The sequence below is a fragment of the Siphateles boraxobius genome, unplaced genomic scaffold (genome assembly GCF_051911475.1).
Source record: "Siphateles boraxobius isolate OS27281-9 unplaced genomic scaffold, OSU_SipBor_1 46, whole genome shotgun sequence".
Taxonomy (NCBI): domain Eukaryota; kingdom Metazoa; phylum Chordata; class Actinopteri; order Cypriniformes; family Leuciscidae; genus Siphateles; species Siphateles boraxobius.
The window spans coordinates 2793238-2810048 of NW_027509097.1; the positions used below are offsets into that span (position 1 = coordinate 2793238).

At 44.7% G+C, this 16811-nt stretch overlaps 1 protein-coding gene across 1 annotated transcript in view; it reads right to left on the bottom strand.

Annotated features, from left to right (window-relative positions):
* Nucleotides 1–16811, bottom strand: part of cdh12b (cadherin 12b) — a 194075-nt gene that overhangs the window by 54285 nt on the left and 122979 nt on the right. The window contains exon 6 of the mRNA XM_077200327.1: nucleotides 14879–15066. Within this exon, the coding sequence (XP_077056442.1) occupies nucleotides 14879–15066 (188 nt within the window). The remainder of the gene's footprint in view (nucleotides 1–14878; nucleotides 15067–16811) is intronic.

Genomic DNA, 16811 nt, shown 5'->3' on the forward strand with positions numbered 1-16811 from the left:
GTTCCTATTCCCAAATAAAACACATGTAGACAATGTGGAATAAACATGGATAAACAAGGCCACCCAATGTGATTTTTGAATGCAAAACTTTCCTCCTTCCCAAATGATCTCAAAGCAGGTGAATATGTCATTACTTTTTTATCACGGAAGTGGTGATTCATTAAAATCCCAGTGACAGTGGCAGTTTGAGCACTCAACTGATTTATAGATCAAACAGCACATTAATGACATACTTAATGAGGGATGAGAAACTCTGACAGAGTAGGACACTGCAGGAATGAGTCATTAGACTGAAGGCATGTAAGCCTGTGCCTGACTTTCAGAATCATGTTTCCATGTGGCAATTGAAGAGCAGCATTGATTATTGTGTTGACATTCTGCCATGGATGTCCATCTGCCTCACACTTTTTCTTGTCATGTTTTGTTAGCCTCTCTGCAGCTCAGTTTGTCTTCGATGTTTTGCCATTGTTTCTTTGTTTAAGTGAACTATGTGATAATTAGTAGGCATGTATTCTGTGTTGTGTTGCCAACTCTGAGGGAGTGGGAGACGGTGAGATCCTGTGGGATCAGACTTCTCTCACAACTTAAAAGAATAATTGCTTTTGTTTACTAATGGGAGAAACGAGCATCATTTGTTTTTGATGACTAATCACGAGCTGACCCACTTTCTGGGAATTTGGGGCTGTTGTTGCTTCACACCACCGCACAGAATGCTGACTGGTGTGAAATGTAAATCTCCCAACGTGGTTATACCTGACCGTTTGGTTATGTGTACTGTATATGTAGGGTATGTATGTCTCTATTTGTGTGTACATAAAAGTTCAAAAGATTGGGGTCGGTATGGTTTTTGGAAAGAACACTCTTGCTCACCAAGGCTGCATTTATTTGATCAAAAATACAATAAAAGCAGCCTTATTGTGTAATGGTATTACAATTAATACAGCTGTTTACTGTTTTATTATGTTTCTGTGATGGCAAAAGCTCTGAATACTCCAGTCTTCATTGTCACACAATCCTTCAGAAATATCTAATTAGCTACTTAATATGTTTGTTAAAAACTGTTAGAAAATCTGAATAGAAAGTTCAAAAGATCAGCATTAATGTGAAATATAAACCTTTTTTAACATTAGACATGTTTTTACTGTCAGTTTTGATCAATTTAATGGATCCTTTCTGAATAAAAGTATGAATTTAATATTTTTTTTATTAAAAATAAACAAAAACAAACAAACAAACTTTTGAATGATAGCATATCGATTTGATTGATACACACTTTGTATGTGGTGACAAAGAAACATTTCCTGATAAATTTTCATAAAAAAAAAAGACATTGGCCCTGATCTACCTTAAATGTAAAATGTGTGGGGTCTGCAGCATAAAAGCATCATCTCTATATTTATTATTTCAATTACCACTTTCACAAAACACTCATGTCAAGCACATTCGCTAACAGACACACAAATACACAATACATCACAAAGCATTTTAATCTGACAAGAGAATCCTTTGAGTAGAACCGAAGATAAGGGAATATGTGACTCGCTGCATATGTGTGTGTGTGTGTGTCTGTGTACACATATAAGCATGTGTATGTGCATTACTGTGCTGCCGAGTGTTTATTTGAGGAATTGTAAATGGGGATGTTTCACACATTTGAAGTGGGGATCGGCAGGGCCTATTGTTTGCTTTAATCGCTACTTTAGCCGAGAGGTTGTCTAAACATTTTCATGATCTCCTGTGCTGCCCATGTTCAAGCTGACAGTAGAGCAGGTAATCACTCAGAATCCTTAAGCCTTGATGATCCTCTCAACACACAGACACACACACACACACACACACACATATACATCTCATTCAGTCGGCCAGCACAGAGCACAATTCAGCCAATGCCCCGCTATAGTAGTCTTTAGCTTCCTTTTGCTTTTTAAAAGCAAAATCGCACCTTTATCTGAATAGAAGTAGTTGCTGAATTTGGAACCACTACTACAGTATTTCTGCCATAGAATGATATAGTAAAAATAATAAGAGTAGCATGCGGTTCTGGATTCAGCCTGTCTGTTTCAGTGAGTTGATTCAATACCGATTCAATGATTCATTAGCACCATCAAACTCTCTACTACATTTTTCATATATTATTATTGCTGCCATTATCAAGTGGTAGCCTATAAGCTCCAAAAGTAACTAAGTTTCCCTATCGGTCAGTCACTACAACGTAGGTCATGACTGACCAATAGGAATCTCGCTAGAGAGGCCAATCTACTTCGAGTGAAACTAAAACAAGCCAATACACATTGGCGTGCAATCATTTGCATCAGCTGCGCGCCCTCGTTAGCGCGGGTATAAACGAGCAGCTGGTGCGATTGCACACTAGCTTTTTGCTTCGGAGCCAAGCACTTCGTACGCTGAACAGAGTGAATTTGAAAGCAAGCCTCTTCTGGATCTCTCCACTCTGGTGCGGGCGTGACGGCACAGCAGCGCGAGCGGTCTTTTTCTCTTCTCTCTCTCTCTTCTTTGTTTGTTGTTTTAAAACTGAGCAAACAAAAAAGCTGTTTTCACGGCTGGTAAGGTGCGCGGTTAAATCGCTCAACGGCCGTTTTTACGGCTGGTAAGGTGCGCGATTAAAGCGCTCAACGGCCGTTTTTACGGCTGGTAAGACCAGCGAGAGAGAATCGCGCACAGACAGGTGCACATTCCTGTCTGTGTTCGCTGTGACCGTTCCCCTGCGTGCTTCAGCACCAAGGAGAGCAGTCTCTAAAAGAGCTTACACAGATAGTTTGCGTCTTTTTCAAGATGACATTCTATCTGTGTGTTTCTGGATGCGGTCGTTACCTGGGGTCGCGGGATGGTCACGATCGCTGCCTTGTGTGTCTGGGCCTCGAACACGCACAGGCAGCGTTCGTGGATGAGTCATGTACCCATTGTGGGAAGATGACCATCTCGGAGCTGAGGTCGAGACTCACGTTCCTGCAAAGGGGCGGAGTCCCCGTGCCTGCACCTCGTTCCAACCCCCCTTCGCGGGTTGCTTCGGGCAGTGACACGGGTGACCTGAGGATTACAGTGAGCGCGCTTCCTTCGGGGAACCAACCCCCTAGGAACCCTCACTCCTCTCATGCTCCGCAACCAGTTGAGCTGCCAACGGAACGTTCTGGACCGTCCTCGAGATGTGTACCGGTCGTTTCGTTCGGCGCTCCCTGCGACGACCAGATTTCGATCGCTGCATCGGAGGGTGGGTCAGACCTCTCCGCGGACGACGGCTCGGAGCCGCTGCCTCCTTCAGGTGTGCCAGCGGTGCCCGAGTCGGACCCGGAGATGATGGCCATGCTTTCCCGGGCCGCCAACAGGATCGGGCTCGTGTGGAACCCTCCACCGTGTCCCGAGCCCTCGAGGTTGGACGATTGGTATCTCGGGGTGGCGCGCGCTGGTTCTCAGCAACCCACCCCAGTGCCTTTCTTCCCGGAGGTGCATGAGGAGCTCACAGGGACGTGGACGGCACCTTTTACTGCCAGAAACCGTCTCGGTGGATCCTCCTCCCTCACCACCCTTGATGGCGGGGCAGCTAAGGGATACACGCGTATCCCGCCAGTGGAACGGGCCGTTGCTATGCAACTGTGCCCTAACTCCACTTGGCGTGGAGAACCGTGTCTTCCTTCCCGGGCTTGTAAGTACTCGTCGGACCTGACCGGCAAGGCTTACAAGGCCTGTGGGGAAGCTGCCTCTGCCATGCACGCCATGGCGTTGTTGCAGGTTCATCAGGCCAAGGCACTGAAGGACCTGCACGAGGGTGGTCATGATCCATAAGTTCTCCAAGAACTTCGTGCCGCAACTGACCTCGCGCTCCGTGCGACGAAGGTCACTGCGCGGTCAGTGGGTCGTGCGATGTCCACACTGGTGGTCCAGGAACGCCACCTCTGGCTGTGTCTGGCTGACATGCGGGAGACCGACAAGATCAGGTTCCTTAACTCCCCCGTGTCCCAGAACGGCCTCTTCGGCGACGCGGTCGAGAACTTCGCCCAGCAGTTCTCGGCTGTACAGAAGCAGACTGAGGCCATTAGACACATCTTGCCGCGGCGGTCAGCTGCTGCCTCCACCCCACCGCCCGCGGCTCCTCGGTCTGCTCGTCGCCGTGGGCGTCCGCCTGCGTCTGCCCCTGCTCCCGCGCCGCAGCAGCAGCCTCCATCCAAGCGGCACCGTGGAGCCAGTCGCAGGCAGGGCGCCCCGCCCGTCCAGGCCCCCGCCAAGAGGGGCGGCAAAGCCAAAGGTAAGCGCCCCTAGGACGGGCGACCCAGAGGTGGAAGGGACTGCTCTCCAGGAGACGATGACTGCATCGCTCCCTCCCCCGGAAGAGGGCCGGGTGGAAAATCCTTTGTTTCGTTTGTGTTCCGCCGCTGGCCTTAAAACCAGCGGTACCCAAATTTTCAATAAAAGAGCAGTTTCTATCATCTCTGGGTCCGAAGAGGGCCCGGAGAGTAGTGGGGGGTCAGAATCCTCACCACTCTCATCCGCCTCTTCTATCGCCAGCCGGCAGCTGCGTACGGTCCGAGAGCGCCATCGAGCCGCCTCCCGCACCTCCTGCCCCGTGGAACCAGGTAAGTGCTGCACAGCACACTCAGACCCCGCTACGGGCCGCCTCCCAGAGAGAGCCTCCCGAGCTGCGTCCCTGTGTTCCACCTCGCTGCCCCACTCCGGGTACGCCTACGGTCCCTTTGGTCCCGCTTGTACGGTCTCTGCGAGCCTGGTTAGCGCTCCCCAGGCCGTCTCGCTGGCTCATTCGAACCATCAGGCTCGGCTATGCGATTCAGTTCGCCCGGCGTCCCCCCAAGTTTCGGGCCATCCACTCCACTACAGTGAGAGCAGCCGATGCCCATGTCTTGCGTGCGGAGATCGCAGTCCTACTGGCGAAGGATGCGATAGAGCCGGTCCCTCCAGCCGATATGAGGTCAGGGCACTACAGTCCCTACTTCATTGTACCCAAGAAAGGTGGTGGGTTACGACCGATCTTGGATCTGCGAGTTTTGAATCGGAGCCTCCACAAGCTACCGTTCAAAATGCTCACGCAGAGACGCATTTTCGAATGTATCCGTCCCCAAGATTGGTTTGCAGCGATCGACCTGAAGGACGTGTACTTTCATGTCTCGATTCTTCCTCGACACAGGCCATTTCTGCGCTTTGCGTTCGAGGGTCGAGCATATCAGTACAAAGTCCTACCCTTCGGGCTGTCCCTGTCCCCCCGTGTCTTCACGAAAGTCACGGAGGGGGCCCTTGTTCCCATGAGAGAACAGGGCGTTCGCATCCTCAACTATCTCGACGACTGGCTCATACTAGCACACTCTCGAGATCAGCTATGCGAACACAGGGACCTAGTGCTCAGGCACCTCAGCCAGTTGGGTCTTCAGGTCAACTGGGAAAAGAGCAAACTCTCCCCTGTGCAGAGGATCTCTTTTCTCGGTATGGAGTTGGATTCGGTCGCCCAGACAGCGCGCCTCACAGAGCAGCGTGCTCAGTCGGTGCTGAACTGCTTGAACACGTTCAAGGGCAGGACAGCGGTCCCACTGAAACTCTTTCAGAGGCTCCTGGGGCATATGGCAGCAGCATCAGCGGTAACCCCGCTCGGCCTGCTACATATGAGACCGCTTCAGCACTGGCTTCACGGCCGAGTCCCGAGATGGGCGTGGCGTCATGGCACTCACCGGGTGGCAATCACACCGGCGTGCCGCCAGACCTTCAGCCCGTGGTCAGACCCCTCGTTCCTGCGGGCAGGAGTCCCCTTGGAACAGGTGTCCAGGCATGCTGTGGTATTCACAGATGCCTCTGCCACCGGCTGGGGTGCCACGTACAACGGGCATGTAGTGTCAGGGGTGTGGACGGACCCTCAACTGCGTTGGCACATCAACTGCCTCGAGTTGCTAGCAGTACATCTCGCCCTGACCCGCTTGAAAAGACGGCTACAGGGCAGGGTCGTGCTGGTCCGTACGGACAACACTGCGACCGTTGCGTACATCAACCGACAAGGTGGTCTACGCTCCCGTCGCATGTCGCAACTCGCCCGCCATCTCCTCCTCTGGAGTCAGAAGCATCTGAGGTCGCTTCGAGCCATGTATGTCCCCGGCTTGCTCAACCGTGTGGCCGACGAGCTATCACGAGCTGTGCTCCCGGGAGAATGGCGACTCCACCCCCAGGCGGTTCAGCTGATCTGGAGAGAGTTCGGGGAGGCTCAGGCAGACCTGTTTGCCTCCTCAGAGACCTCCCACTGCCAGCTGTTTTACTCCCTGACCGAGGGAACACTCGGCACGGACGCACTGGCACACAGCTGGCCCCGGGGCCTTCGCAAATATGCGTTTCCCCCAGTGAGCCTACTTGCGCAGACACTGTGCAAAGTCAGGGAGGACGAGGAGCAGGTCCTTCTGGTGGCTCCCTATTGGCCCACCCGGACTTGGTTCCCAGAACTCATGCTCCTTGTGACAGTCCCTCCCTGGCCCATTCCTCTGAGGAAGGACCTTCTGACTCAGAGACGGGGCACCCTATGACACCCGCGTCCAGACCTCTGGAAACTCCATGTCTGGTCCCTGGACGGGACGCGGAGGTTTTAGGTGACTTACCCCCTGAGGTACTTAAAACCATCACTTCAGCACGGGCGCCGTCCACGAGACGTGTTTACGCCTTGAAGTGGAACCTGTTCGTCGAGTGGTGTTCTTCTCGCCGAGAAGACCCCCGAAGATGTCCGATAGGGTCTGTGCTTTCCTTCTTGCAGCAGGGGTTGGAGCGTAGACTGTCTCCCTCCACCCTCAAAGTACATGCTGCCGCTATTTCAGCTTATCACGACCACATAGATGGCAAAGCAGTGGGAAAGCACGACCTGGTCGTCAGGTTTCTTAAGGGGGCGAGACGATTAAATCCTCCTCGACCCCCCTCCATACCCTCTTGGGATCTTTCCCTGGTGCTTCGAGCACTTCAGGATGTTCCCTTTGAGCCTCTGCAGTCAGTAGACTTAAAGCTTCTTTCCATGAAGACTTTGCTGCTGGTTGCACTGGCCTCTGTCAAGAGGGTAGGAGACCTGCACGCATTTTCGGTCGACGAATCGTGCCTAGAGTTCGGGCCGGGTGACAGCCACGTGGTACTAAGACCCCGGCCTGGCTATGTGCCCAAGGTTCCTACCACTCCCTTCAAAGACCAGGTAGTGAACCTGCAAGCGCTGCCTTTGGAGGAGGCAGACCCAGCCCTGGCTTTGCTCTGTCCCGTTCGCGCTCTGCGTATGTACGTGGACAGAACTCAAAGCGTCAGGACCTCAGACCAGCTCTTTGTCTGTTACGGAGGCCAGCAGAAGGGAAAGGCTGTCTACAAGCAGAGGATGGCCCACTGGATAGTGGATGCCATCGCCTTGGCTTACCAAGCACAAGGCGTGCCCTGCCCGCTCAGGTTGCATGCACACTCCACGAGAGGCGTTGCATCCTCCTGGGCGCTGGCACGTGGCTCCATGCTAACAGATATCTGTAGAGCTGCGGGCTGGGCGACACCTAACACGTTCGCTAGATACTATAGCCTACGTGTAGAGCCGGTGTCCTCCCGTGTTCTCACCCTAGACGGGTAGAAGCACTGAGAGGTCTGGCTCTGTCGGCTTGCTGCACCCTACTGTGCACCCTTATTGCTCCAGAGTAAAACCTGTTGAGTCCTCCAAAACCCCTCGGCCCAGACTTGGCGGAGCGTCCGCCGCCAGGCCCTTATCCGCTGAATCCTTGAGAACCGGATCTGGGCTGGGTTCCATTTGTGTGACCCTACGGGGATCCCATATGTGTATATTCCACGGCTGCTCCTATCGGAAGCCCGTGTCTTTCCCTTGGGCTAAGTCACCCATTATTTCATATGCAGTACAGCCTTCGGCTAGTCCATATGCATTTCCACATAACTCTTTGAAGAAGTGGCTTCCGCAGCGTTCCTTCCTAAACAGAAAGGGCACGCTTTCCCAGTGTTATCCAATATCTCACTGTATGGGTTATTACGGAACAACAGTGTCAGACTCACTCTGTGTAAGCCTCCGCCTATCGTCCTTCCAGGCAAGAAGGTGTAGAGGCTTGCACGGGGGCGCTGGATGGGGTGCAGCGGCTGTGGCGCTTTGGTAGGGATTCCTATTGGTCAGTCATGACCTACGTTGTAGTGACTGACCGATAGGGAACGTCTCGGTTATATATGGTAACCCTCGTTCCCTGAGGGAGGGAACGGAGACGTAGGTCCCGTCGCCACACCCGCTGCCGCCCGCCGGGGCGGCCAGCTTCTCAGGCTTGGCTCCTCAGCAAAAAACTAGTGTGCAATCGCACCAGCTGCTCGTTTATACCCGCGCTAACGAGGGCGCGCAGCTGATGCAAATGATTGCACGCCAATGTGTATTGGCTTGTTTTAGTTTCACTCGAAGTAGATTGGCCTCTCTAGCGAGATTCCTATTGGTCAGTCATGACCTACGTCTCCGTTCCCTCCCTCAGGGAACGAGGGTTACCATATGTAACCGAGACGATCCAGCTCCCCCTGGAAGTCATGGGTGGAGTTTGACCAAGTCCAGCTCCATCTCTGTGGACCTAGTGGGTATAGGTTGACCTAATTAGGGTTAGGGATATGGGTATCTGGTGGGTATAGGGTGTGGCTAGACCTTCAAGCTCCACCCATTATGTCCAAAGATGGGGAGCTGGATGTCAGGCTCCACCCATTGGCTCTGCAGTTAGCAGCATCTCAAAATTATTGGGAAAACATACTTTGGTTATTTAAGATGGCATTTGTATTTCTTGAATTGATTAAACAAAATTGAATCTACTTGGTAACAGTGGCAGTTTGGTCGAAAATATGGAACAGAATGGAACTTTTTCCAAGCAAATTTTATATATTGTGCAATATTGAGTAAAATACTTTTAAGTGTAATTATAATAGTGTATTCATGTATAAGTAGACTGTTATTTGTATGCTGGTGTGTTATTTTTGTTTACCTTTGCTCTAAACAATGCGCGCCACCATGACGACGACTCCGGTTGCCTACTTCCAGTTCATACTGTATCAGCAGGGAGAGAATGAGTTCAGGCTCTACATGTGCTGTTGTTGGTTGTTTTAACAATTCAAAGAAGATAAAAACATTTTTTTTTTTAACTTTTAGAAACTGGGTGCTTTGAGCATAAGATAAAAAGGAGAGAATGCCCATGTCCGGTTCGTATCAGCTACATTCAATGCCAGAGAGTAGACGTTTTTGGTTAGCTGCGCTAAAACTGTAGCATCCAATGAAAAAGGTGTGTATGTCTGTTCGCACCATTTTGTTGACAAGCACCTAATATGTTACCAGTAGGGATGGGCATTTCAAGCAAAAATAATATTAGAAGATCGCTGGGTATTATTCAATTATTGTTCGAAATTTGCGCCCCTCCATCATCACAGGCATGCACACATGCATGTATAGGCTATAGGCTACACACCAGAGCATGTGCGCAAAGCAGAGCAGTGACGCTTAACTATAAGTTAAAGTTTCACAATATAATGTTTATTTTATTTTATTTATTTAATCTATGTTGATTATATGAAAAGGGAACCACATGAGATGAGTAAGACAGGATCATAAGATGCCCAATATATCAGAAAACATTTGGAATGGCTCAGACATGATTTTGACCACATATTAATTTTTGTTTTGTAGAAAGCCTTTCTTTAAAGTGAATTTCGTTTGGTATAAATTGTATCTTCATTTTAATCAATGTTTTATGAACAAATATCCTGGAATAATAAATAAGAAGCAAATATAGTAGATATACAGGACACGGAGGCGCCAGCACGTGAACTGGAGCGCGTCTCATTAATCAACGAAACTCCGCGTATAAGTTACTTGCCTCACATACCTGAGAAGTATATCTATAGAAAGCTTGAAATGTCTAATTTTAAACAATATAATTAAAAACTAACAGAAATGGGCTGATCTCTGCTTATGTATAGGTTAATTCGTATGAAGTGTGCATTTATCTCTATAGGCGCATTCACTACTGCGAAGATGACAAGTCAGCATCATCAAATTTATCTTTGCAGTCGACACTTACAGAAAACACTAGTTTTTTTTAATAAACAATTCAAATGTTTCATGGATAATCATTACTTTTGCCGTTTTTTTGTGGCAAGGTTATGCGTGCGTTGAGATGCAGAATAGGCAATATATTACGAAAACGCTCAATATGGTTTAGCATTCTCTGCCATATAGTATACATAACTTCCAACCCAACTTCAGTTGTGCACGGGCAGGGGCAGCCCTACTTATTTCACATATTTTCTAACCAGCACATCACTGCGGGCGTTCTATGCGAGCGGCTTAACATCCATAAAGTTTCGAACCGGAAAAGGACAACCGGCTTCCGGTTCAAACCCGCTATGAATCATGGGTAAATACGTTAACCAGGAAAAAGGTGGATACTGGCAATACCACTGGTTGGACTCTAAATGGTGATATGCAATAATTGTCCTTATAATATTGACATAAGAACTGTTTCCCATCCTAAAACAGATGGAAGCCTACTTCTGCCACATAAGAAAAAAAACAAAACATCATCATTATGACATAAAACGTAATTGTTAATGATATTATTGTCAATGTAAGTCAATATTTTTGTCATAATTATGACTTTTTATTTCATAAATTTGACTTTTAATGTTATAAATAGGATTTACCAAAGCATTATTGTTTTTTTCTTATGTGGTGGAAATGGGCTTCCATAATTTACATCTTTTACCAAATATACATTTTTACACCAGTGTCGCTGGTATATATTCTACAAATTATAATCACCATCACCATAAACCATGGCAAGCCTAAATAAAAATGTTTTTAGCAACGTTTAGCAAGACTTACTGCCGACTGCCTATTAAAATATAATCTTATATGCGATTAGCAATGTCAAAGATTTCACACAGTAGCATGCTACAGTTACCTTGACTGGTGTTGCATGTTTAATTCAGCATTTTATTAAATGGTGGGATACAGTGTCATACTCTAATAGTCTACTGCCTATTTTAGCAAATGTAGAATGAAATTAGCTTATTTCAAAATAAATTTGCACATCGTGCACAGCATCTCGAACACAGTACACATACCGCTTATTTTTTTCTTTCAAAACAGTAGGTAGAATAGCATCCGGAACATTCCCATTGTGTGTTAGTCTGTTCCTGTACTGTTGTTAAACCGTTGTAAACGATTAGTCCTGTTCTGCCCACTGGTCCAAATCACAGAGGGCTCACCATGCCTCATTGCTATCAAGCGCATAAACAGCACACATGTGCACAAAAACACTTCTCAGACACAGAGAAAAAAAAAAAAAAAAAACAGAAACCTCTTCACCTCATGTAAGGTTTTGTTTATAGGGCACATGCTTCAATTCTTTCGCTGTGGAGAAAGAGACAGCATCTCCACACTGGCAGGATTGCTGCCTGGACCTCCTATTGAGGAGAATGCATCATTCTGTCTCAGTGTTGGCAAGACATACAGTCATACTGAGGGGTAAACTGAGACAATACATGCCCACAATAACTCTCCCAATCTCTCTCAGCTGTACAGAGAGAAAATAACTGCACTAATTTATGTTGTCCACACCTGTAATTGGTGTCTTGAACCCCCAAGAATACAGACAAAGAACTGAAAACTGTTAGTGGACTGTCAGGTAATTGTAGAGAACAAAATCATAATGCTAGCTCTTTATGCCTCAAAGGAGGGGGGGAAAGGTTGTGCTCTGGAAAAGAAAAGGAGAAGAACAAAGAGCATGCTGATATAATATGGATTTAGCCTTTAGTGCTGTGAGACCGCTGCTCAATAATCTATATTTCTATGGTAACTGAGATGCAGATGTTTTGATGTGGAAACGGTTGCTGTGGAAAGTACAAAAACAAGACCTAAAGTAATTTACCATGTTTACAGCATTACATTTCCAGTATTATATATATATAAAACAAGCCCATCACTTGTTTGTTTACTCTAAAATGTGCACATTTGCTGGCCCAGACTGAACAATATTTGACCATTATCTATCTATCTATCTATCTATCTATCTATCTATCTATCTATCTATCTATCTATCTATCTATCTATCTATCTATCTATCTATCTATCTATCTATCTATCGATCGATCGATCGATCGATCGATATGATATATATATATATATATATATATGTATATATATATATATATATATATATCAGTCTGGGCCAGCAAATGTGCACATTTTAGAGTAAACAAACAAGTGATGAAAAGGTTAGTATAGCTACATCTCTTTCTCTTGACAATTGTACCATTGCACAGTACATAAACAGTCATATTACCAGTAATGTAATGACTTTCATGATTTTATTTCAGTCTTCATTCTGATTCATCAAGTGTGCAAAGTTCCATTTGTCTTTGAATCAGTGACTATGACGTATCTTGTGTGCAACTTAGGGAGATGTTAACAGGCAAAAACAGGCGATTGATCATTATAGACCTGAGACTAATGTTCCAGCAGTTTTGATGTCATCACTTAATGCTTGCCTGTTGTTTTATGACACACTTTCTTAGCTCTCCCTCCATTTCCCATGTGATTCTTTATGCAATGTGTTGACAAAGAAAATTTAAAATCACAACGAAACCATTTATAGCTTCAACGGTTTTATAAGAGAAGTGTTTGCAACTCTGAGTGCGAATGTGTCAGATTTTATGAGTACCCTTGGGAATGGTGCAATGTTCTATTCCTGGAAGTAACTTAGTCATCTCTGTTTTCTGGAAAAGATAGCAGGCATGCAGGTAAAATGAAATCATGATGCGGTTTAATATCGCTGTGGTGTTTTATTGTGTACATACAATTATTAGGTTCCTTGATGCAATATTGTACCAAAACCGATGGGTCAATGAGAGATTTTAACAGAGCCTGGTAGTGTGTTTATATGGAATAAGCTAAAATGTACTCTTTTCTCTACCTCTATCACATGACAGCAAAATACTTTTCCCCCTTCATTTTAGTTTTACAGGAAGCAGATTGAGATGCTCAAATAAACAACAATGTTGTAATAGTGTCACAGAGCCAAATGTTTTACAGTCTTTCAGAGAAAAAAATCTATCTATCTATCTATCTATCTATCTATCTATCTATCTATCTATCTATCTATCTATCTATCTATCTATCTATCTATCTATCTATCTATCTATCTATCTATCTATCTATATTTTAAAACTACTAAACTACATATTAAACTATTTAAATCTGAAAACCTTCAAACTTCAAGCTTTTGAAACTACTTCAAACTTTCTGGCAATGTCATTTTCAGGCCAACTTAAATTTTGTCTGTAAACTTTTTTTTTATCTTTTTGTTTGTTTTTTTATACTTAGAGCATACTTTTCAAAACTTTGGGGTCAGGAATTTTGAATACATTTTCAAAAGGACCCATTAATTTGATTGATTGAAAGTAACAGGAAAAACATTTGTTTAAAAATATTATAAATATATACGTATAAACTTAAATTATAAGTATTTCAAATCAATTATTGTTCTTTTGAATATTCAATTAATCAAATAATCCTGAATAAAAGTAACATGGTTTCCAGAAGAATAATAATAAGTACAACCATTTTCAACATTGATATTAATAATAAATGTTTATTGAGCAGCAAATCAGCATATTTCTGATTTTAGGGGATTTCTGAAGGATCATGTGACTGAAGACGGGAGTAATGATGCTGAAAATGCAGCTTTGTTCACAGGAATGAATTACATTTTGAAACTTTAAAATAGAAAACAGTTATTTAAAAATGTCCCTAATGGTTACTACTGGTTCTTGTTCACAGCTTCAAAACCAGGTAAAACATTGCACTTAGACAACCACTGCGTTTCAACCTGGCACATAAACACCCCTATCACTTATCACCCTAAAGCAGTGTGTACATGATAGATTATGTCTAGAAAGTATTGTGTAGAGTATGTGGGGATTTCTGGCTGTGTTATTTTCATGCATGCTGTGTGCATTTAGAGGGAAGCATATGGACACAGTTAGTGCTCCCCACCCTCATATATCTGCACTAACACTTAAAGAGATCAACGCAGTGCAGTTTCAGTAATATTATACCAGCTGTTTATATTGCCGAGGTTGTTCTCATTCCACTAGGCGGAGACAATAAGGTAGTATAAAGAGATGTGTGCCGCAATAATAAGTCCTGTCACGCTGCCAGTATTTAAGTACCGAGCTCAATTCAAATCAAAGAAAGTCACCTTGCGCACTCTCCAGCCGAGCTGAATGTTCGAGTTTACCTTTGGGGGAGTCCTTAATGTCAGACACAATTACCCCAAAGTGCTCTTAACAGTGATGTTTGAGTGATGTTTTGATAATGCGGTTGCGGTTGTATGAATGATGGGCTCTCTGTTATTTTTAGCGTATGGTTGAGTCACGACAGTGTTGAAGGACTATGGCAACTCTGATAGACACTGGCCTGGAGGGAGGACATTTTACATGTACTGTATATTAATGTTTCTGTATTTAAAAGTCAAGCTTTTGTGCGTTTCTGTTCTATAGTGTGACTTCATGTAGAACCTTAGGGTTGAAAAATTTGACAAAATTACAGCTTAATTGGAAATTTCACAAGAGATTATTAACTTAATTTTTCTGTTTTCTTCACACAAAATAATTCTCATATTTCATCTCATCTCTCCTTGGTAACCAAGTAACTTAGGATAAAACTTAATTTACTGAGGGACAGTTCTAATTAGTGTACGGCAAGTGTAAAGTATGACAAAATCTTGCATTTTTAATGTTTTAATGTGACCTCCATATAATAATACAAATCAACCCCTGAGCTTTTAACCTGTGTATGTATTTGTTGTTCGAATAGATTGTCCAGTAAAAAAGGCTTTACCTTTTTGAGCATGATGATTCCTTCCTGATTGTGCTCGTTGGTGGTGATGTCAAACATGGCTCCTCCATCTCCAGGGACAATGTTGTATTCCACCTCCGCGTTTTTCCCTATGTCCAGATCATGAGCTTTGATTCGGCCAACCGCTGACCCGACTGCTGATGACTCCGGTACACGCAGATGGAAGATGCCTGTAGAATCAAAATCAGTGTTTTTGAAGCACGTCTTGGGGAAGCTGCTTTAAAAACTAGTTTTGAGCAAATGTTTGAGTTTTATTCATGTTTGAAATAGAATGTACCAATGAATAAAAATGTGACATGAAATACAACGCCTAGATATCCCCCAAAATGTATCCGTGTTAATGCGATAACTTCTTGTTTCGACGAACACAACGGATATATTCACCTCAGAGAAGAAAGTACATGGATTGTATTTCATGTCGCATTTTCTCAGTCTTGAAATTTCATTATAGCCTTTGAATTTTTGAATACTCTTTGAATATTTCTTGTTTTAACAAAACCCTGTCGAATTAGCCTATACCGTGTCCTTTGGGGGAGCCCACTTGTTTTTTTTTTTTTGTTTTTTTTCACTTTCAATGAGAGGTGTACGTGCGCTTGCGCGTGCCTCAAAAGAGCACTTACAGTGACTTACAAAGATACATAACAGCTAGAAGTGTATGCATTACTTGCTTTTTGCAAGCACTATATAGGATACATCACTTTACAGGATACCTATTATACTTTATCGACATTAATTGATAGGTCAAAAAGCAAACAGCCACCAACAAATAGTCTATAAATAGTCTGTCTTTCAGTTCACATGAACAACGGTTAAATTACTCGTCAGGCTACAGAATAATACCATAATGCCTCCACTCAATTAGGCATAAGACATTGCGAGTCACGCAGACCTATAACAACCCAGCTACAACACATCATTGGGAATAGCATGCCTTACCTTAACACAGAATCGACCACAGAGGCCTGGGGTTAGCTTCCTTTGCTGTTCGTCCAGAAAACCAAGAAGTGGTGCTATATGCTAACTGCAGAATGGATTTCAAGGACTTTGCGCACAGATCAGTGGCCTCCGACGTTTATATTTTTTCTGCGAATCTTTGAGTTAACACATGTACTAATTGAGTGGAATTTGCAACCCAAAGCCGAGCTCCCCCTAGCTCCCCCCTAGTTCGGACCCTGCATATACCACCAAAACACTATGAACATATGACATGTTGCATGGGATAATTCTGTGAAAGGCAACTTTTGCATCTTTATTTTTAAAGCTTGATGCTGGTCCCTACTCACTTTCATGTTATGAACGAGCACGAGCGGGACATTCTTAAAAAAAATTGTGTGGTGGTCAATATAAGAAAGAAGGGAATACTGCATTACAACAACAACAGGGTGAGTAAATGTTGACTTAATTTTAAAGTGACCAGGATTGTGTATTAGGTAAATAAATGGCATTGATTCTAATCTAATGTTCAATGATTTCTGATTTCTGAATGCACATTTTATTTACATAACAACCGACCCATACTGCCAAAGTATTCCACCTCCTTTGCCAAATTTTGCAAGTTGGTAACCATAGAGAGAACATTATTATTGGAAAAAGAGCGTTTGCTAACTGCCTCAATGCAATTGGCTGTAAATGTGACATAAAAAGCAGGGATGTGGTGTTGGCTAAGCTACACTCTGAAAACAGCTGAGCTAATGTCACGCTAATAAAACTGTAGTTAAGCTAGTAGAACAGCTACTTTGAGTTAGTTGCCCAATGCTAGTGAAGGCACATGCACGGTAGGCACAAACAGATCATGATGATTAGTAAAAACGAATGTGTTGAGTGGTCATGCCCGCAAAAAAAACACCTCAGCTAATTAAGAAGTCATTAGATGCATTAGTGCAATGCACCTAAAAACAGAGAGAGAGAGAGAGAG